Genomic DNA, 21,848 nt, shown 5'->3' on the forward strand with positions numbered 1-21,848 from the left:
TAAAATATAATATAGTACAAGTTAAGCGGTGAAGCAGCTCGAAACAGATAGAAAGGCCAGTGAGCCTGAATGGTTGTGTGGGCCTGGGCTCAGAGTGGCAGAGTGCAACACCGTCGCCAACAACAAATCAAACAAACAGGGGGCGGATGCGGGATCTATCTGGCATCTGTCTGATCCCATTTTCCCCAAAACAAAACGACTCGTTCTTTCCCGGGGGAGGGGAGGACTGGAGAAGCCTGGCCAGCCATGGACCCGCCCAACCCTAACCCCAACGATGCCCCGTCGCTCCCAGCCGAATCCGCGGCCAGACTCGCCGCCCTCTCCCTTTGTGGCACCAGGGACCTTCCCCCGGACTTCCACACCGCCGAGATCCTCGACGACGACGAGGGCTACCTCACCTCCGCGTCCAGAGGCGGGAGCAGCACCTCCGCGTGGAAGGAGGCGCCCGAGGGACTCCACGACGATGACAAGGATGGGGACGATGTCTCCCAGCCCAGCCCCAGAAGCAGCGGATACGCTGGCGAGCGCGGAAGCAGCCTTGATGACGACGCCGACCCCGACCCCGACCCCGACCAGGATTGGGCGCGCGGCAAGAAGCATCCCCACGAGGTGAGCTCGTTACAGACCTCCGTCAATCCCCATCACCCACTTGGGCTTCGCCTCAAGCGGCCGTGGACCTGCCGCTCTCATGTTTCAGGACGATGCTTCCTCTTCGTGGAGGAAGAGGAAAAAACATTTCTTCATTCTGAGCAATTCTGGCAAGCCAATATATTCCAGGTATAGAGGATCAGGAATTCCCTCACAGGGACGTTGCATGTACTATGAAACCATGACACCGCTACCACCTTTGCAACTTTCAGGTATGGGGATGAGCACAAGCTAGCCGGATTTTCTGCTACGCTGCAAGCAATCATTTCCTTTGTCGAGAACAGGTATGTATATGGCCTTGCGTTTGTTATAGCAATAATTTTACTTGTCTGCCGTTCTTTAACTCTGCCTCACCTTACGTCCTCTCATTCCAGTGGCGACCATATCAAATTTGTGAGAGCTGGCAAACATCAGGTCCGCTTGCCTTCCTTGTCATGTATACTGTCGTATTAAATCTTATTTTAGATTGCAAGACATGCTTTATTCCTTCGAGATGAATAATTAATGCTGCATGCTACTAAGTTCTTTAATGCTTTCTTTCAGATAGTTTTCCTTGTGAAGGGGCCAATATATTTAGTTTGTATAAGCTGCACAGAAGAGTCATATGAAGGACTGAGGGGGCAACTAGAGCTCATGTATGGTCAGGTGCTTCCGCTGCTGCATTCATCTGTTGATACTATTATTTCTTTATTTGTGGACTTCTAGCCTGGCTAAGTTTATGCAGACATGCCTTCGCCATCCTTGTACTGACATGTCTCTGAAAATATGACTTTGCAGTTGTTGCTTATTTTGACAAAGTCAGTCAATAAGTGCTTTGAGAAGAACCCCAGATTCGATATGGCAACATTGCTTGGTGGCACTGATGCAGTTTTCCTATCTCTTATACATGCATTCAGCTGGTCAGTCAATTTTTTTTCCTTCGCTTGGGACTCATTTTATGCCACATAAGTGTTTGAACATGTAGCGCTCTCTGGGAGTTTCATTGAAACAAATGTACAGGAATCCGGCTACTTTTCTTCATGCCTACACATGTCTTCCTCTTGCTCAATCAACAAGGCAGGCAGCTAGTGCAGTTTTGCAGGACATCGCTGATTCAGGGGTTCTATTTGCGTTATTGATGTGTGAGCACAAGGTCTGTCCAACTCCATGACAGCTTGCACTTTGATACTAATTATATACGGCTTGATAACCACAAATTAAGTGTTAACGTTCATTTGTTATCAAATCCTGACACTTCGTTGATATGTAGTGTAAAGCAAGTTTCCATAATAGTTATTTATCTTTTTTCTCGAAAACGCGCAGGAGAACTGCACCCCTTTATAAATTAAGAAGATAGAATAAAGAGGTCTAAAGTAGACCATACATCAGCAGGCCTCCTCACGGGGGCCAGAAAATAGCATACAAAAAAGAATTCATCATGTGAAAGAAAAAACAACACACCACCCTAGGGAGCAGCTGCAGAGGCAGCCAGAGAACATATGCCCTTCGCCCCAGCTGCTTCCCAACGACTTCTCTCCTCATCTGCCAAAGTAAGGATATAGGTGAGGCATGGAGACAATCTATCGAAGACACATTTGTTCCGATGGATCCAAATAGTCCAAGCACCCAGGATTAGGGCTGGAAAAAAAGCTCGAGGCTCGCGAGCCGGCTCGGGCTCGATCAGGCTCGGCTCGGCTCGGTGAGACTCGCGAGCCTAAACGAGCCCGAGCCGAGCCTAATTCTGCGGCTCGCTACACTAACGAGCCGAGCCGAGCCGGCTCGGTGAGGCTCGCGAGCCGGCTCGAGGCTCGGTCCAAACTACTGCTTACTCGTATCTCCGTTGACCAGTGTGTAAGTGTGCTATTTTGGTCACAATTCACAAGGAACTAGAGTGCAGGGACATAATTTTTTATTATATGGAACATATTGTGCTTCAAATTTGAGCTAATGACTATAATTACTGTTGTTGAGTATTTGAGTGTACAGGCTCGCGAGCCGAGCCGAGCCGAGCCGGCTCGCGAGCCTATATCGAGCCGAGCCGAGCCTCATTATCGAGCTCGCTAAGTGACCGAGCCGAGCCTGGCTCGGCTCGCTATTCTACCGAGCCGAGCCTGGCTCGGCTCGGCTCGTTTCCAGCCCTACCCAGGATGATAAGGGAGTTAAGTCCTTTTCTGGTAACACCTTATGATAGTTATTTATCAACACTTTATGTTCCACTTGCACCTTCAACAGGTTCATACGTAGGTGTGTTTCCATTTTGTACTGTGAAACTGTGTTTCTAGTTATCTGTGAACACACTTTTGAGTTCCGCACACACCTTCTAGAGGTGCATACATCTGTGCACTTATTTTCTTTCAGTTATCCATGCAGATTTGTCCTTTAGATGTACCTGTGCTAAAGTTCTGTGAACTTCAGTGTAAGGTCGCTACTTGTGTAGAAATACAATGGTATCTGATATCTCTAATATCTCAACTCAAATTAATAACTTGTGCGAGGTGAATGGATGAGGATTATGCTCTTGCTCTTACTACCGCTAGTTACTATCTTTAGGGATGTTTCCTTTTTCATTTCTCTAGTTCTGTTCTTTTTATGTTTCTTTTATATCGTTCTTGATTATTTCCAGGTTATTAGTCTTGTTGGAGCACAAAAGGCAACTTTGCATCCTGATGATATTTTATTACTTGCGAATTTCATTCTGTCCTCTGGATCTTTTAGGTAATCATGACATACTCTGAAATGAAGGATTTGAACCTTGAATAATGTTCTTACAGTTTGTTTTTTATGCAGAACTTCAGAGTCTTTTGTACCCATATGTTTGCCAAGATACAATCCTATGGCCTACTTGCATGCTTATGTTCATTTTTTTGACGTGAGTGAAATCTATACATGTGAATAACTGTATTGGTTTACCATTCTTATCAGCACGAGATACATTGCTTACAAGAATAGGTACATTAGGGGTTTATGTTTGTCATTAATAAAATGAGGACAACATAGTTTTTTTTATCTCAGACTACTTGGGTGTCATCTCGAGCTTGTGCAGAGACATTTTGCATTTCATAGTCCCATGCTACCACGACCTTTATTGTTCTTGCTGAACTCTAGTTTAGAAATTGTCAATACTGACTGGTGACAGATTAGGGGATTTTCATCAATACGTCCATTTCAGGGTCACTCTTCATCTATACCACCAACAAAGCTAGCCAATGACACGTTGGGTCTGGTTCTAAATGTTCGTGTTTTTACTGGTGTTCGAGGGAAATTGAGTGTGGTATTGGCAGTGAGGAGACGAGGCTTTGAAAAAAAAAATACAGGGACTAGGGTAGATAACTAAATCAATGTGTTGAGGATCTGAACAAGCAGTGGACCACAGATAAGAGCACACTGAGATGATTCTCCCCCTTGTTTAATGAACATGACATTGGACAAAAATGTAGGAGTAACTAGGAATTTGACCTCAGCCATTCATATGCACAATCTCTCTTTTCTTACATAATAACTGGTATAGAAGCTAAAAGCATTGCAGCTTAAATGTGGGTCTCTTCTTGACAGGAACATACATATGTGACTTTGCTTACTACACGATCAGATGCTTTTTATGATCTCAAAGATTCCAGGTGAGCTAGCTAATAAATGACTAAGCATGGTTTGGATGTCACGAGGTGTCTGAATGTGTGCCACCAAAAATAAACTGACATAACTTATTCTTTTGTGAACAATGTCTAGGGCCCACATTCAAAATGCTCTTTTAAAGTCAAATGTCCTCATCGAAGTCCAAAGATCTTTACATGAGAATGCATTGCGTGTTGAGGATCTCCCAACCAACCCGTCTTCTCAATCTGCATCACACCCTCCAGAGTCCTCTCAAGACATTAGTTCACAATCTTTGTCTTCTGAAATGGCAATTGGAGGACCAGGTGGACTATGGCATTTTATATATAAAAGCATTTACCTTGACCAGTTTGTGTCATCAGAATTTCCCTCACCCATAAGTAACAAAAAGCAGAAGAAGGGGTATGAATATTGACGCTACTACACATTCACTTTTACAATAGTGATTCTTCTTTGTATGACAACCTCATATGTGCAGATTGTACAAAGCTTACCAAAAATTGTATGCATCCATGCATGATAAAGCAACTGGTCCACACAAAACTCAATTCAGAAGAGATGAGGATTATGGTAAGTTGATTGTAACACCCCCAAAATTCAAGTCCCACTATTTGGAAGCACTAGCAACAAAATACTTCCGTACTATAGAAAATTGTGATTCATTTTTAGTAAATTTGGATGCTCAGTTATTCTAGAAAACATACACATTTCATTAGGCACTGTTTTCGAAACCACCAGGATTCTCTCATCAAGGCCAGGTAAACTATGACAATATGCCATACTGTCATAGTGACTTAACTGGGCAAAACTGATTGAACTGTACAGTACATAGGTTATGTAATGTCACAGGAGTACTGGATGCATCTACTGTCAGTGTCTGCATATATAGAGGGAGGGGGACTGATTTACGGGGCAGTTGACTAGTTGCAGAAGTTTGCATATACATTCCAATTTTCAGGTTTCTGTTCATCTGTGTGCGCTGGAGCTAGTTAGCTAAGCTAAGATGCTGGTAAAGGAGGGCCCACTAGAATTGCATGGTTCCCCCCTGTTCATCTGTACCTGTTTAGATATCAAACGCTTGGTAATATCATAATATGATGCAGCGGAGAAATAATTTATTATCAAGCATCCTCTATCACAAGAGTGCAATACAGTATCTGTCAAGATGATGTCAAATTTGCTTGCTCTGTCGAGTTCCATAATCATCTGGATACCTAATGTGACAAGTCGTTCATTTACCTTTTTCCTTTTCTTGCAGTTCTATTTTGCTGGATAACCCAGGATTTCGAACTATATGCAGCCTTTAATCCACTGGCTGATAAGGTCAGTGCATGTACATGCAGTTGTTGATGTTTTTTTTGTATGGATCATATCACAACACAGCCGCAGTCATCTTTGTATAATGCAGTTATCATGATTGTATAGGGATAATAGTCTAACTTGGATTGTACTTGTTTGCAGACTCAAGCAATCAAGATGTGCAATAGAGTATGCCAATGGGTGAGGGATTTAGAAAATGAGATATTCGTGTATGGAGAAAGCACCCTTTCCTGGTGATATGTTGTCCTGTGTGTAATAACTTGTTATGCCTATGTTACATTTTTTTTGTTGAAAGTTTTTTTTGATGTTACTTGTACCGACACAGGCAGTACCATCGTTGTTGGGGAGGTGTATGAGGGGGCTAAGTTTGTCGCACTTTTGACATTTTCTCAGGAATGGTGCTCCTTTTTTTTATCTGTCTGATGAACTGGAGGTTTTTTTTCTTCTTATCATTATATGTCTACGGCACCATTTCCTATCTGTTTGTAGCAGCCCGTTAAATTTATTAATTTGGGAAGGGTCTATTCTGAGGGAAGGAGTAGAGCAATACCATGTAACCTCTGCCCGCAGTTGCTGGTCTTCAAATTTATAGAGAAGGGGGATGTTGATGCAAGTCTGCTTGGTTGAGCTGCGTCCTGTATTCTAGTTCTAGATGAGGAAACCCTGGGCTGTGTTGATGCAAATAATCTTTTTTTTTTCTTGTGAGGGTATCTGATTGCATAGATACCAAGTGAGCCTACATATGCAGAGCTTGATCATAGAGCATCTAAGGGGGTGTTTAGTTTGAGAAATGGTTCCATCCAAATCTAAGCTGAGGTGTGTATTATGAATTTATTTCTCAAATTTTGTGGGATGACCTCACTTCTCATGTTAGGCTGTCTCCAACAAGGTTCTGTAAAGAGTTCTGTCCAGCATATTTAGAGGACGATAGTATCCGGTATCCGTCTAGCAGCATGCGCTAAACGAAAAGGTAAAATTTACCGTTCGTCTCTCGTCCGCTATGTTTGGAGGCTCCTCTATCACCCAGCAAGGTGGAAGTAGTACGAGGCGGACTCTAGATGATGGGACTCATGTGGAGAGTACGATAGAATATTGATTATAATTAATATAGCTGCTAAATGAAAAATAAAAATATATAGAGGATGAGATATAGAGGACGTTGCTGGAGAGAGTGAAAATATAGAGGACGGAATCTTTTAGAGTGATTTGTAAAGGACAAAAAATATTCTTTTAGGGAATAAAATTTAGAGGATGTTACTGAAGATAACCTTAGTATTAACTAACTATGAGTGGATCAACTCATTTTATTTTACAAACCAAATAAAAATAGTGGCAAGTAAAAATATGATAGACTAACTTTTTCCTCACAGAAAACATCTTATAACAGTCCGTGTCACCAAGAGAAATCTTTGTCTCGCTTGAGTTCGTCCGAGTTTTTACAGCTTCGAGATCTCAACAAAACTTCAATGGCGAATGCGGATTTTTAAGATCCAGCCGCTGGATGCTCATCAATCATCACCTGCTCATCTCTATTAAAAAGAAAAAGAGCTAGAGTAAAAGATGCTGCTACTATCGGAGAACATGTAAGGCTACGATCGATCATACATATAGTCGTGCAATCGTGCAAAATACTGTTTGTATTATAGACTATACCATTTTCTATCTGTTTCTAAATCACAAGTCATCCAGTCCCGTTTGCATAGTGCACCCGAATTTTCCTTCCATCAAGCACCTGCGAAGCTTAATTTGTGTCGGTGAGAGGCAGGCAGGTGTTCTTGTCCTATATGATGATATATATGAAAGAAGATAGTCTTGCCTGACCGTTCATCTTTTGCAATGCTGCGTCAGCTTGGTTTTGCGAAGAAAACTTGACAAAACCAAATCCTTTCGACTTGCCGCTTGTGGGATGGCATATAACCTTCGCTGCAGTGCATAAATATATTGTAAATGAATCGTCATGAGAGAAAGATCGATTTTTTTCGTAGCCAAAAAGTAGTTTCATAAGAAGAATATAGAAGAGGAGGAGGAGCAACCCGCAATAACATCACCACATTGAGAGAAAACATCCTTGAGAGCTGTCTCGTTAGTGTCGTAGGAAAGACCTGCAGAGAAAATAAAAAGGAAGGCTGCATCATCCGTTGCCAATTCTTCTTCTACTGTAATTGAAAGCTGTTACCATACCGCCGACGAACAAGTTGGAGCTGCTGCATGCGGAGGAAGACGCGGTGGTCCGATTCCCCAATGGAAGCGCAAGCCAGCCTCCTCCTCCTCTCCTCCAGCCGAGCTTTAGGGCCATGCTATGTACTGCCACTGAACCCTAAGGAAGCAACCCGAATTCGAACCCGGAGGGAGGGAGCCAGGGACTCCCTCGTCGACGGCGGCGCACCCGCACCGCAGCCAGCAAGGGAGCGATAGCGAGCAAACCGCGGCGGCCGGCGGGCCTCTTCTTCGATTGATTGGTTGGTGGTACCCTATTCCAAGGCCCAAGCCCAAGGCCCGCGGGTGATTGCGCTCTTGTCTGTCAGCGGATGAGGTGGAGGTGCCTGGCTCGTTGTCGCTGCGTAAAAAGGATTTGTTCCTTGTGCTGTGGGGAAGGGGAGTTATTTGACTTCGTAACATTCTCGTCGCGCGGCTTCGTCATTTTATTACTTCGTAGCTGAGCTTCGTCATTTTGGTATTATAGAGTATACACCCGTTCGCGCGGCTTCGCCACTTTATTACTCCGTAGCTGAACTTCGTCATTTTGGTATTATAGAGCATACACCCGTGCCAGTTTGGGACTGTTAATCTACCGGCCTCTTTAATCTTACCTGAGCTACGGTAAAAGTCAATTTTGTCCCTCGAGATAACCGCGGCGAACGTGACGCAGCTGCGGTGCGTGGCGGAGTACCTGAAGATGACGGAGGACCACCACGCGGACAACCTCGTGGCCCGGGCGGAGGCGTACCTGGCCGAGGTGGCGTTGCGGAGCCTGGACGGGGTGCTGGAGGTGCTGCGCAGGTGCGACGGCCCCGTGGCGGAGTAGGTTGGGCTGGTGGCCCGCTGCGTCGACACCGTCGTCGCTAGCGCGGGCAAGGAGCAGCTGGTCTCCGGCCTGGCGCACCTGGAGACGTGCGACTGCGCCGCCTTGCGCTGCGGGGAGGACTGGTGGGTGGAGGACCTCTCCTTGCTCCGGATCAACCATTGATCTGTGTCTGGTTAAACTTTTTCAGATCAATGTATATGCATGGAGTTAAATTGTATAAAAATTGACAAAAAACATGGCATTTGTAGCATCAAACAGAATAAGTTTAGCTGATCAAATAGAATAAGAATATATTTGATTTAGTGTCAATGAATTCCATTTCTGACGGTAGCCTGAAGCCCTTTGTAATCAGGCCAAGCACATCCTTTGCACAAGCTGTTTGGTTTGTCATTTCTTGATCGGTTTTGTGTCTAGAGAAAAGAGAACTCGTTGGCTGACCAAATGTTTTGCTGCAGGGAAAAAAACCCAAACAAAAACAGGCGCATCCATCTCTGATGGAGTTGGAGTGCAAGTGGCTGTGCAGCTGATCGACTGCCAGAAGCTGTCGCAGGACGCGTCGAGCCACGCGGCGCAGAACGACCGGCTGCCGATCTAGATGGTGGTGCGCGTGCTCTACTTCGAGCAGCTCCGCCTCAAGTCGTCCTTCTCGGGCGGCGGGTCCGGGTGCGTCGGCTTGGGCGGCGCCGACGGGTCCTTCTCGCAGCGGTTCATGTGTAGCAGCAGCTCATGCGTCCATGAAGGACGACTTGAGGCGGAGCTTTGTACCTCCATGCAGCCGGGTGAAGGGAACCAGAAGCAAGACGGCTGCGCGGGATACAGACGGCAGCGTAGGTACCAGATCCTAGTTCAGACGGGGGCGCGGGCACCAGATCCTTGTTCAGACGGGGGCGCGGGCACCATGTGGCAGATGGCCGCGCGGAATGCAGACGGCGGCGCGGGCGAGTCTCCAGCGCGGGCACCGTCTGTTAAGTTACTCCCGTCTGTTCTCTTTCGCGGCTAGGGATAAATTAGTACACAGGTGTGTGCTCCCTTCATCAAGCGCAAGAAAACAGATGTTTACAGAGTGCGAGAGATTAACAGTCCTAGACTGGCGTGGGTGTGTGCTCTATAATATGAAATTGGCGAAGCTCAGCTGTGGAGTAATAAAGTGACGAAGCCGCGTGGATGTTACAAAGTCAAATAACTCCGGGAAGAGGGGCAAGGCAAGATCCCTGCTAATTAATGTTAATAATGGTATCCTCCTCTCGTCGGCAACCCAACGCCACCACCGCCGCTCTTCTCTTCCATGTGCCCGCCATTTATTTATATTTATCACTACTCTAACCTCGCCTCGCCTCGTTTAAACAAAACAAATAAACTAATAAGCTATGACCGTGAGCCGTCGTCGTCGGAGAAGAAGAAGAAAGGCTAGTGTTGTGCTGCTGTCGCATCAGCCGCCCGCCGAGCCTCAGATCCACCACCAGCACCGATGCCGGTCCTCTGCACCCACCACGTTCAGCTCCGCCTCTGGTGGCGCCGTCTCGGCCGACGCAGCGCCACATTCGCCCTCGCGCTCCTCGCCGTCGCCCTCGTGCTCACGCTCTCCCGCTACGCCGCAGGCCCTGCGCCCTCCCCGCCCCCGTCCTCGTCCTACGGGCATCGCCTCCCGGCCCTCGTCGACATCACCCTCGTCTACGGCGCCATCGACAAGGGCGCAGGTCAGTCACGCTCCTCTTCAGCTTCCCGCTGCTTGTCCCCCATCCTGAACCATCAGCTTGGCTAGTGTGCTTGGATGGTACGCCGCCTGCCTACCACTTCCTTCCTGGATTTGGGGACGGATCCCACAACTGGCTCCTCCACTTGGAGGGCGGAAGCTGGTGCCGCAATTTCGAATCATGTGCTCGCCGTAAGAAAACAAATCTCGGTTCCTCTGCCCACATGGATACTCGTGCTGAATTCGTCGGCATCCTAAGTGACGATCAATCTCAAAATCCAGGTACTGATGCGTCTCCAATGCTCTCCTCTCCTCTGTCCAGTACTAATTACCAGTGCCTAACGATTCCAGTCACTTCACTTCAACTCCACAGCATAGCACGCACATCCTCTGAACAAAAATATATGGCAAAGTTTGCTTTCTATAAGTAGTAGTATACTATCCTAAAATAGTCAGCTCCGTCAACCAAATACAATCATCTGTTCACGACTCCTTGCATCTTCTAATAAGTAATAATTATACTTCCCGCAGATTTTTACAACTGGAACAAAGTGAAAATAAGATACTGTGATGGTGCATCATTCTCTGGAAATGTCCAAGAAGAAGTCAAGGTGTGCCTGCCCTCTATCCGCTTTACTCCTCGTTCTCACATTTGGATCTGTGTTTTCTTTTCTTCCCAGACATTCCGATTAATATTTCTGTGATGTGATCCTTCCCAGAATGATACAGGTTTCTTCTTCAGAGGCCAGCGTATCTGGGAAGCAGTCATGGCCGAACTTCTGTCTAAGGGGCTAGCCAGAGCGAAACAGGTTTGCCTTTCGAATAAAATAGCAGCGTTTGTTGCGATACTACTCGGTATTCATCATCAGTGCATTGATCTAGCATGTTTATGTATTCCACGGCCTGCCATGCGGCTTGAACACACGGAAAAAGTTCATTCCCAGTCCAAAACAGTGAACGTGACAAAGACTACACTATAGTTACAGTGATTTCGTTTTGCAGCTAGTCACGGGGTTTTCCCTTTGTAGCTAGTTATGGGTCTCTACATGGCATCTTTTGGAGGCATAAGATGTTTGGGGCCTAGGATGAATCAGCAACCACATGACATTTTACTCTTTCATTGGGCTACTTATCATAGGAGTAATCCAAAGCACTGTTCTTAAGGCATCGCCTAGACGTCCAGGCGGAGGTCTAACGCCTAGGCGCCTTGCCCGCCTACCTCGCCTAGGTGTCGCCTAGGCGCCGCCTAGGCATCCAGGCGGTGGTCCAATGCCTTGTCTTGCCTTACCGCTTTAAAAACTATGATCCAAAGTTATTTTATGCCTTGTGGCAAAGGGACTCCCTATCACATTTTATTCTCTTATCCTGTGGTATTCACATTGATTCTTTAACTAATTGTAGAGGACGGAAAAACCTATGCCCTAGAAAGTTAGAAAAACAAATTGCTAGACAAATAGATTGTTATTATGTCATTGGTGGCCACTCATGTGGGCAATGTACTTGACTGTGAATTGGACCATCCTGATATTATTGCACTGCTAATATATCCCTACTTGTAGGCTTTTTTGACTGGATGCTCGGCTGGTGGCCTTTCTACATACATTCATTGTGATGATTTCCGGGCACTTCTACCAAACACACCTACTGTCAAGTGCCTCGCGGATGGTGGATTCTTTCTTGATGTGTATGCTACGTATTTTTTAGTGTTTTTGCTCCATAAATAATTTCATTTGCTCCGTGTCACTTGAGATTGACTTGTCTTTTGGCTTCTTTGCTGAAAACAAGTAGAATTATGACATAAGTTAATTGTAGATTGTAATTGATACTACCTCCATTTTTTTATTTGACACTGGATAGTACAATTTCATACTAAGAAACATCAAATAAAAAATTCGGAGGGAGTACAAAATGAGTTTTAGTATTTTTTTTCTTTTACGCTAACACCTGTGGTTTTTGTACTTCTTATGTTCAAATTAGCTCTTTGTCACCACTATTGCCTTTTTACTTGAGGATGCATAAATCAAGTTCTATGAACAGAAGATTCCCTGTCCTGGTTGAATTTGGAATGATCTATCAACATTCGTGTATTTTCTAACACCATTATGGCGTAATTAATATTAATATTTTCTAATACTATCTGATTTATCACTAAAATATTGTTTTTTGGTTGGTTTTTAGACTTGGTTGAGAATTGATATTTGGCAAGTTTGTTATTGGCCGAGTACAAGCCTGTTCTTTAGTTTCGTCAATTCAACTGAGGAGCAGCGTCCAACGCTGGCAGAGGAGGGACAGGGGCAGGGGCAGCCGGGCAGCGGCGGGAGGAGGAGGAGCGGCGTCCGGTAGAGCGGGCAGGTGCGGTGGCCGTGCGTGGCCTAGCGGTCGAGGCAGGCGCGGTGGAAGATGTGGCGGCAGCCCCGGGCACAGCGCACCTCGGCGGCGGTGTGGAAGTCGCCCAGGCAGACACAGCAGCCCTCGGGCAGCGGGCGCGGCGCCGTCAACCCTCCTCCGCTTCCGCATGACAGCGAGTCGAAGCGCACCGCGGGGGAGTGCTCCTCCAGGCGCTGGGCGGCGTCGCAGGGGTGGCGAGGGTGGCCGGCGTCCGTGTACCGCGAGGCGAAGCAGCCAGGAGGAGAGGCGGCGCAGGTGGTCGAGGAGGAAGAGGATGAGGGAGCGGGCGGGGCCGCCGGGGAGTGGCGGTGCGAGCGTGGCCGCCGAGGAGGTGGGGGGGGGGCTGCCGACGGGGTAGGAGAGAGGGGAGGGTGCCGGCGGTGGCTGGCGGCCAGGGAAGGCAGAAAAAAAATCTAAACCTAGCTCTGGTACCAAGTTAGAGTAGGAAACCCTAACCCTAACTGGGTTGGGGAATACATTTATATTAAGGGTATTTGGGCCTAGGCCCATTACAGAGAGATGCAGGGTACAGCTCTAACAAGCATAACCCCTCTCAAGGCATCCCATAACATCAAATATTGCTGCAGCCCAATTAATGAAAGAGGGTTTTCAATCTCGCTAACCCACTGCCAGTTATCCAGAGCCTGTGCCACAGTTCTGGAAGGAAAATCCCAACGACCAACCATACGGACCACATTTGGGGCAATGTTATGGATAGCATTCCCGTTTAACCATCTATCCGACCAGAAGAGAGTAGAAGCTCCATTTCCTATCACAGTAAACATAGATAACTCAAAGAACTGCCTGACCTGCCGCTGCACCGGGAGAGATAGCCCATGCCAAGGTCTGGATGGGTCCGTTTTTCTAACCACAACCATTTTGCCTGGAATGCCCAGCTTTTAAATTGCATGTTAGGAACACCATGACCACCATAACTTAGAGGCCTCGTAATTATCTCCCAAGACACTAGACAACTTTCACCATTAACCTCCTTTCCCCTTTTCCAAAGAAACCCCCATCAAATTTTGTCAATTGATTTAATCACCCACTTAGGAGCGGCCCGGCGGCAAGGAGCCGTGGCACAGCTCCGAGGCTAGGGGAGGTCCGACTGTGCGGCCTCGCAGCGGGAGCCGCGGCTCGGCCCATGGCGGAAGAGCAGAGCCACCCCACGACAGGATTCGACGCAGCCCCGACCCGTGACAGAGGGGCGGAGCGGCCCCGCGCCTACCGCGTGCAATGAGAGGTGCGGCTCCGGTCCGCGGCGGAGGGGTGGCGGCTGGCCTGGAGGTGGACGGAGTGGAGGAGGGGCACATGCATGTCGACGCTTGCTACCGCCTCCATGGCGGCGCGCAGAGTGGCCCGACCGGCGCCGAAGTCCGCGGCTGTCACCACGACGGCGTACGGAGAAGCCCCAATCTCGCGGATCCACATACCCTCAGGTGACACTCCCGATCTGTTGCTGCTGGATGACGCGACGCGCAGCGGGATCAGATGGATCCGCCGTGGAAATGAGGACGATGAACACGGCGGTCATAGGGATCGGCCGCGCATCCTAGGAGGGCGCTGCCCCCGGCGGAGAACAGTCTCCCCGGGGGCGGCGCAGCCGTGGCAGCGGAAGACGTCTGTTGGATCTAAAACCTAAACTCGTAATACCATGAAGGAAGGAGAGAATGTGTATAATGTGTAATGTTCATTGCCTGAGCCCTCGAGATGTTTATCATGGCTTGGAGGGCAAGGCGCCTCTCCTAGAGATAAGGAAGGCTATCATGGGATTACAATCAATCCTAAACTATCCATATCCGGTGTTGCCTAATATACTCTAACACGATTGAAGGCTTGATATCAACCACCAACGATTTAACTTGAGTCTCTTTTAGCACGGTCATTAAGACCTCTTACATTCCAGATCAGAAAATGGCTAGATTCCATAATAAAACAAAAAGAAGACTACCAGCGATTCTCCACATAACAGCACCTAAACAGAGGTTAGTGGCTTACCAAAACTTCACCCATGAGCCGGATTGGACCCAAAAATAACTAACAGATTGAGCCCAAAAGTAGCTAATGGTCTAAAACGCATGAAACACAACATTTTACAGTTTAGAACGCCAAAATGTGGTTTTAACCTTTAATTAGCGTTTTGACGTTTAAACGTAGTTTTAATAATACCGGCAATGGCATGCATCTCTACCGCATATTCGAGAAAAAAGAAGAATTTCACAGTGATTTTTCTTCTACCTTCTTATGCAGAGAAGACATTTCTGGAAGAAGGTATATGCGGGGCTTTTATAACGATGTTGCTCGGCTGCAGGTCTGTCTCTCTCTCTCAACCCTAACCCAACCCAATTCAATCAGTGCACTTTATATGGTACTACTATCTTGCAGGATGTGCGTAAAATATTCCCTCATTGCAGCTCAGATATGGAACCGGGGCAGGTTGTCCCCTGATTTGCTTAAGTTATAATTTCCTTTCTTTAAAATAATGACTCTCTTCACTATCCAAGCTGCTGTATGCTAATTAGTTCCTCTTACTTGCTGCTAGTGCTTCTTCCCACAAGAAGTTGCAAAAAGCATCACCACCCCGATGTTTATACTCAATCCAGCATATGATGTTTGGCAGGTTCTATTATAAATATCCATTTGAACAGTCCATTAGTTCATAAGAATCAATATGACTCTTACTATAAACTTTTCGGTCTTCCTTTGCAGGTAGAGCATGTGTTGTCTCCAGAAGGTTCTGACCGTGAAAATCTATGGCAAAATTGCAGGATGGATATTAGCAGGTGTAGCTCAAAACAGCTTGAAGTTCTTCAAGGTTGCAGTGGAATCTTATGTGTCTCTTGTGTTTAATTGTGTCACTTAGGCCTGCATCTTGCAACTCAGTATACTGAGGATAAGGAATTTTCAGGTTTCAGGAAAGCGCTGCTTGATGCTATAAATGAATTCAAGAAGAGAAGGGACTGGGGTATGTTCATTGACTCCTGCTTTATACACTGTCAGTCAATGAAAGCTTTGGCTTGGCATTCGCCATCAGCTGCTAGAGTGAACAACAAGGTAAACACATATCTACGTTATGTTTGTCACAGATGTAGATGGACATGGTTTAACTGGCTATTCAAATTTGTGCACGCACTGTGGCTGTTCTAATTTTACATTTTATAAACTGTGATAAACATCGCCACTGTACTTTTTGTGCCTGTCACCAATACATACACATGCTGTAGATGATGGGTTGGTTTGTCAGTGTCTTTGTGGTTAAATTAATATAGTATCTGAATCTGAATTGTGATGCAGACGGCCGCAGAAGCGGTGGGAGATTGGTTCTTTGAGCGGAGGGAGGTGAAGGAAATAGATTGTGAATATCCCTGCAACCCGACATGCTACAATGTGGTTCTCGATCAGCCCTACAAGGAAGATTAACTGACTTGCAGTGTTAGTTGTGGTAGATTTAATTCGTAATTGACTCTCCATGAGTTGATATTTGTCGAGCTAAATGTGATCATTAGCAGAGTTCGGACTGAGACTTGTACTTGAGGCCTATTAAAATACGAGGAGAACAATACTTACAAAGAGAATTCTATACAATGAGCGTTGATATGACATACAGTAGGATATATGTGTGTGTCACGAGACGAGAGGGACCTTGTCCTTGAAACAGGGTAGGCCATCGTTTTCTTTGAGAGGGACATTGTGCTGTGCATGGAGAGATAGGTAAGGCTGACAAGTTGACCAACGCAACAGCATGCTGTGTATTCACCACGTCATCTGTTGTATTTTTTTGTTGTTGTTGTTCAGGTTGGCTGATGACAGTGGCAAGGGATGTTGTCTCCGTGAGCGGAGCCTGGTTGGTTGATGCGTTTGTGTTCTCCGGGGGTCCAGTCTGAAAGCACGCGTGCCTTGCGGTCGCGTTGAATTTTGGCAACTGGGCTTCTGTTAGTATTTCTCTATTTGCTTAATCAATGATAGATAGAAAATATCTTGGTGCACTTGTCATATAGAAAATGGAACACCGCACACTTGGCCATCGCATGACCTCACCTATCACCTCTGATAGGCGATCTGGTGATACGTGACCTGTGTGATGTGGAAAGGATAGAGATGGTAATGTACTCTAAATTTTACAATATAAAATTTAAGGATCGGATTAAGATCAGACACTATACATATTTATTTTTTAACTAAAATTAATATTAAAGGCTCGTAACAATTTGTGAAGCCTAGGAAAAAGGAAACACATCCTTTACATATATCTCCATGCGCATCATATTGCATGCATTCTGAATCTGTTCATGCTCCGGCCTTTATGACGCTGAATGCTGATGTCCCAGACTCACACCTATATATACTACAACACAAAATACACAACATATCATTGACTAACAAATCCAAAATTTAGTGGCTACTAACTCTGCTCATTCCCTCCCTTGTATAAAAAAACATCTACTTGTATTGCATCGGGCACCATTAATTAGTTGTTGTAATACTCCATCTTGCTTGGGCTTGATAATCATTTGGATCCTTGATTGATCCTCAAAGAATGACTGGAGTGGATTATTGCAGGTAATGAGGCTTGGTAATCATTTGGATCCTTGTTCCTCAAAGAATGACTGGGGTAATGAGCTGTCGGCTACCCTCCCGGAGCCACGAGCAATCCTGGACAAGGACAAGGACCTGATGGCCGAGGTGAGTCCCCTGAAGCTGTTGGAGGTAGCAGTAGTCTTGCTGTTGGCCACCAGCAGCCGGGTGATGGTGGCGCGGCAGAAGGGGCAGGCGGGTGGCTGCAGTGCCAGGGTCGTCGGGTTGGGCTTGCTGTGGCAGCACAGCGCCAGCGTGCACGCGGCGCACATCTGGTGCCCGCAGTCCTGCACCTCCATGGTGCACGCCTGCTCCAGGCAGATGCCGCACAGCTGCTCGTCGTCGTCGTCAAGGCCGCCGTCGTTGTTTGTTTTGGTTGTGGTGTCCGTGATGCGCTTCTCGCGCTCCCTGTTGGCTTCCATGAGAGCCCCCTCCAGGAGCACCTTGGCCTCCGGGCTGAGCTCGCTGATGAACTTGAGCGGGGACGGCCACACCATTGGTTCCGCCGCCGCCGGGTTCAGCAGCGCGGCGCACTCTCGGTGGCTGTGCTTGAGGGCCACCGCGTAGGCGATCCTCCCCGCCGAGTCCCTGTGGAGGCGGTCAGCGCCCCAGGCGAGGAGCTCCCGGACGCAGTCCAGGTTGCCGCGGCGTGCAGCCAGGTGCAACGCCGTGCTGCCGGGGAAGCCGTAGGAGGCTGTTGGGGCGGAGACGATGGCGCCGGCGTGGAGCAGGTGGCGGACGCACTGCGGCCGCCCCTGCCTTGCCGCCAGGTGCAGCGGCGTGGCGCCGTGCTCGTCCCTCACGTTCACGAAGCGCGCGAAGCCCCTGCAAGCCAAGCATGTCATGCTTGATGCATATGGATGAGGATGTCTTGGCTGGCGGCCATACCATGAGTCGGCCACCGGCGTGGTCTTGGCGGCCGAGAGGATGGCTTGGAGGCAGTGGGCATGGCCGTAGTAGGCCGCGTGGTGGAGGCATGTCCGCGCGTGTACCGAGTCGAACATGAGGATCTGAGCCAGCAAGCCGTCGTTCGTCAGTTGATGGCCATGATGAAGAGAAATAGTAAACTGATGATGATTACGTACATTTGCTCCGGCGTCTAGCAGGCTGAGCACGCAGTCCGTCCTGCCGTGCATGGCCGCCAGCATCAACGGGGTCTGCTTCTTCCGGTTCAGCACGTCCACGTTCCCGCCGGCGCCACCGTCATCGAACAACAACATGGAGAGCACCTGCCTCTCTGCCAGCTTGAGAAACACAACAGGAAAAATAAAGGAACAAGAAGCGATCGAACCTGCAGCTGGCCATTGGCGGCGGCGATGTGGAGCAGGGACAGACGGTCGTATATGGTGGTGGCGCGGCGGGCGAGCTCCGGGTCGACGGCGAGGAGGGCGTCCAGGTCGCCGTGCTGCACCGCGCGGAACAAGTCAGCGCCGTCGCGGCTGCAGCTGAGGACGTGGCCCATCGAGGAGGGGAGGTGGGTGGTGGTTTCCGGTGGGGAAGAAGAGAGTTAAGGCTCTTCTGTCTGCTGCTTTTAAAATCAATCACAAGAAAGATGCGTGCTGCTCTTGGATCTTTCCTTCCTTCTCTTTTCCAACATGGTAGGTGATCATTTTTTTTCTATCTCTAACAATTGGAACTCAATATATAAAATGATCAATACTCTCGTATGGGATCGACAGGTACACCACAGGGTACATTAATAACCTAATTAAAAATTCGCGGTTGTTAAGCCCGTCTAGGGCCTATATAAAGATTCTATTTGGTTTAAAAAATAAACTTACTTTATACAGTGTCACTCCACTTGACACTAGGGGTGATAATATGCTCTAAATTTTTAAGGATCATATTAAGATGGGCTATGTTTCTATTTATTTTTAACTAAAATTTAATTAAGGTCCTACTATTTTGCGAAAAATAATTTGGATTGCTATACCTTACCACCTCTACGTGCACGTTTCTTTCCGCGACGCCTATTTCAATCTGTACTAAAATTAACATAAGATGTCGGTGCACCATCCTAGTTGGCGCGTTTGATGGACGCGGCTTAGCTTAAGAACCATGTTTACTCAAATCTATCATCACGCGTGTACCTCCCGCGATCGAGATATTTTCTGCGTTCCTGCTGTTTAAAAAACTATAAGCGCGGTCCTGGTCCTGTTGACAGCTCTATTTCCAGAAAATTTAGGTGCTAGTAAACTGTGACACCTAAAAGGGAGTGAATTAAGACTTCTAAAAACTATCTCCATACTATGTCACAAATAAACGTCGCGTTCACTGCATTTCGCCCGAAAGCTCGATAGTGAAGACGGTGGGGAACGACCGAGAGCAGCCGAAAGCGGAGCACCACTTGCGCGTGGAGAATGCCCGCGGCTCTCTACAGAGTTACTCGTATATGGTGTTTGGCCCTCACGTGGGCTACCCTTTGCGTATGGGCACCAAAGAGGATTAGTTAGGACCTTGCATTGTCGAGATACCTCGGTAAAAAAACGACGTCGTCTATGAGAGTTTGTTTTCTCTACTAGCTTTTTAATCTTCAATATTTACTCTCTCTACTTAAGTTGCAATCTTTACTATTCTTAGTGTTAGTGTAGGTTATATAGGATTGGAACTTAGGTTGCATAACTCTTTTTTGCGGTACAGATAGCAATACATACACAAAACCTACTTTGCATAATCTAGTTAATTTATTTACATAGGTTTTGTTCTAGAGATTTATTTGTGGCCTAGTTTAGAGATAGTTTTTAAAAGTCCTAATTCACTCACCCCTGTTAGATGTTACTGTTACTACAAGTGGTATCAAAGCCCGGTTTGGCTCATTTGGAATGTTTTACCTTCGCCACTAATAGATTCGACGCTTTTAGAGAAAGAGGATGGATACCTATAGTCCACCACACTCCGACGACATTATTTTCCCTTATTATAGTGTTAGAATGACTTGTTATCGAGAAGCAGTTGTTCTAGGTGTTTGGAGAGTCACTCGCGACAGAATGAAACCATTTAAGAATCCCGATTAACTCACCGCGAGTGACAAAAAAGAAATTCATTTGAATGCTAGAGCCAAAAATTGCTTGTATGAATCTCTTAGCATAGAAATCTTCAATTGAGTATTTACTTTGAAAACTGCTAATGAGATTTGGCTAAAATTGCATGAGCTTTATGACCATACATGAAATGTTCGTGAGCAAAAACATTGTCTAGTCTTGAATGCGTACAATTCTTTTGCTATGAAAGAAAATCAGCTTGTTAGAGACATGTATTTATGTTTAAATCTTGTTATTAATGAGCTCAATTCTATTGACATGAATAAGCTAGATGATGCGAACATTGTGAGGAAGATCATCTCTCTATTACCTCAACAAAAATATGGGATCATCATCACCATTCTTCACAATTTGGAGGACTTGAGCCAAATGACCCCGACACTTGTGATTAGGAAGATTGTGGCATTTGAAATGTCATGCAAGATGGGTCAAGAGGAGGAGCCAACTTCTTCAAAGTCGTATGATTTTGCATTTGATGAACAAAAAAAGATAAAAGACAAGAAGAAGGCTCCAAGCTCAAGCTCCTCAAGTGAAGAAGAGGAGGAAGAAGATGATGGTGAAGAAGAAAACGATCAAGCCTCGACATCATACTCTACCGTACTAAACCATATGTACCCAGCTATAAATACACCAGTTACCCTCTCTCTCTCCACACCCTCAGCACCCCTGAGCCAAGGCAAAACCCCACCCACTTAGTTACCCTGCTCTACCGACTACACTTCTAGTGTTGGTTCACCTCCAATACACCCTTCGTGTGAGCATCTCTACTCCATCAACACAAACTCTACCCAAAACTATATTCACCCATCCACCACCATTCATGACCACTATAATGAATATTTGTTGATATACTTGCTAGTTTGTATGTTTGCTTGTTCATGACGCTGTTGGGGACTTGTTCTCAAATGCTATGAATTAAGAACAAGACAACATAAAATGTTAAAGTTTAAAGTCCTTCATCCTTCGAAGCATTATTTCCCTTAGGATATAATGATCTTCAAACGAAGGTCATGAAGGACATACCTTCATGATTGCAACATGTGTTAATGAAAGAAGAAGCATAAGAAATATAAGAGACAACATGAATAATTATATAACATTATTAAGATATTTTTATTATATGAACAAATATGAATAATATTGAATTACGTTTGTACCTTCGGCTTGATAGAAGGTGAAAAACCAGGCGATGTGCCAGTGAATACAAATCAGCGTGAACAGTACGGGGGTACTGTTCATCTATTTATAGGCACAGGGCGCACCCTGTGTGAAATTACATTCATACCCTTTACAATCGATTGCAATCATGACACAAACTATCATGGGTCAATCTGCCTTTTCATCTTTAAGTCGGTGCAACCCTTCGTCTCAAGGCGTGTCACTATGCCGAAGCTCCCTGGATGGCACCTTCGGCTTTGCTTCTGTGTTGTTCTTCCGAAGGTGTTTCTTCATACAGGACCTTCGGCGACGAAGCAGACCCCCAACAGTAGCCCCTTCATGGTGCTAGATCGTTTTTCATGACGAGCTCGACCCGTGAAAAATCTCTTAGGCTTCGGAATGCCGAAGG

The 21,848-nt window shown here is 46.5% G+C and overlaps 4 protein-coding genes and 1 long non-coding RNA gene across 5 annotated transcripts; 2 read left to right on the forward strand and 3 right to left on the reverse strand.

Annotated features, from left to right (window-relative positions):
* The first annotated feature begins 188 nt into the window (after positions 1 to 188).
* On the forward strand, positions 189 to 5,869 carry LOC100282740 (MON1). The gene is made up of 14 exons (NM_001155646.1): positions 189 to 609; positions 698 to 777; positions 861 to 932; positions 1,023 to 1,062; positions 1,192 to 1,293; positions 1,426 to 1,547; positions 1,648 to 1,780; positions 3,251 to 3,342; positions 3,415 to 3,496; positions 4,180 to 4,244; positions 4,354 to 4,641; positions 4,718 to 4,809; positions 5,498 to 5,562; positions 5,701 to 5,869. The coding sequence occupies exons 1-14, from the start codon at positions 247 to 249 to the stop codon at positions 5,794 to 5,796; spliced, it is 1,692 nt and encodes a 563-aa protein (NP_001149118.1). The 5' UTR covers positions 189 to 246; the 3' UTR covers positions 5,797 to 5,869.
* Positions 5,870 to 6,737: 868 nt separating this feature from the next.
* Positions 6,738 to 8,097, reverse strand: LOC103650683 (uncharacterized). The gene is made up of 5 exons (XR_002268098.3): positions 7,741 to 8,097; positions 7,593 to 7,661; positions 7,381 to 7,482; positions 7,213 to 7,291; positions 6,738 to 7,088 (listed from the first exon to the last, which is right to left on the reverse strand). It is a non-coding gene; the product is annotated as an uncharacterized lncRNA (long non-coding RNA).
* A 1,755-nt stretch (positions 8,098 to 9,852) lies between these two features.
* Positions 9,853 to 16,737, forward strand: LOC103652245 (pectin acetylesterase 5). The gene is made up of 11 exons (NM_001414178.1): positions 9,853 to 10,281; positions 10,347 to 10,559; positions 10,809 to 10,888; positions 10,997 to 11,086; positions 11,837 to 11,961; positions 14,916 to 14,976; positions 15,051 to 15,101; positions 15,208 to 15,285; positions 15,375 to 15,480; positions 15,574 to 15,719; positions 15,960 to 16,737. The coding sequence occupies exons 1-11, from the start codon at positions 10,053 to 10,055 to the stop codon at positions 16,083 to 16,085; spliced, it is 1,305 nt and encodes a 434-aa protein (NP_001401107.1). The 5' UTR covers positions 9,853 to 10,052; the 3' UTR covers positions 16,086 to 16,737.
* LOC109944848 (E3 ubiquitin-protein ligase RHA2A) lies at positions 12,094 to 13,175 on the reverse strand. The gene is given in 2 exon segments (XM_023301996.2): positions 12,094 to 12,884; positions 12,886 to 13,175. Coding segments are annotated over 2 exon segments (687 nt in total). The 3' UTR covers positions 12,094 to 12,487.
* A 74-nt stretch (positions 16,738 to 16,811) lies between the features above and the next one.
* LOC100286180 (ring zinc finger protein) lies at positions 16,812 to 18,816 on the reverse strand. Its single transcript, NM_001159068.2, has 4 exons — positions 18,532 to 18,816; positions 18,326 to 18,469; positions 18,129 to 18,250; positions 16,812 to 18,065 (listed from the first exon to the last, which is right to left on the reverse strand). The coding sequence occupies exons 1-4, from the start codon at positions 18,700 to 18,702 to the stop codon at positions 17,243 to 17,245; spliced, it is 1,260 nt and encodes a 419-aa protein (NP_001152540.2). The 5' UTR covers positions 18,703 to 18,816; the 3' UTR covers positions 16,812 to 17,242.
* Between the last annotated feature and the right edge of the window lie 3,032 nt (positions 18,817 to 21,848).

Source organism: Zea mays, chromosome 3 (genome assembly GCF_902167145.1).
Source record: "Zea mays cultivar B73 chromosome 3, Zm-B73-REFERENCE-NAM-5.0, whole genome shotgun sequence".
Classification (NCBI taxonomy): Eukaryota; Viridiplantae; Streptophyta; class Magnoliopsida; order Poales; family Poaceae; genus Zea; species Zea mays.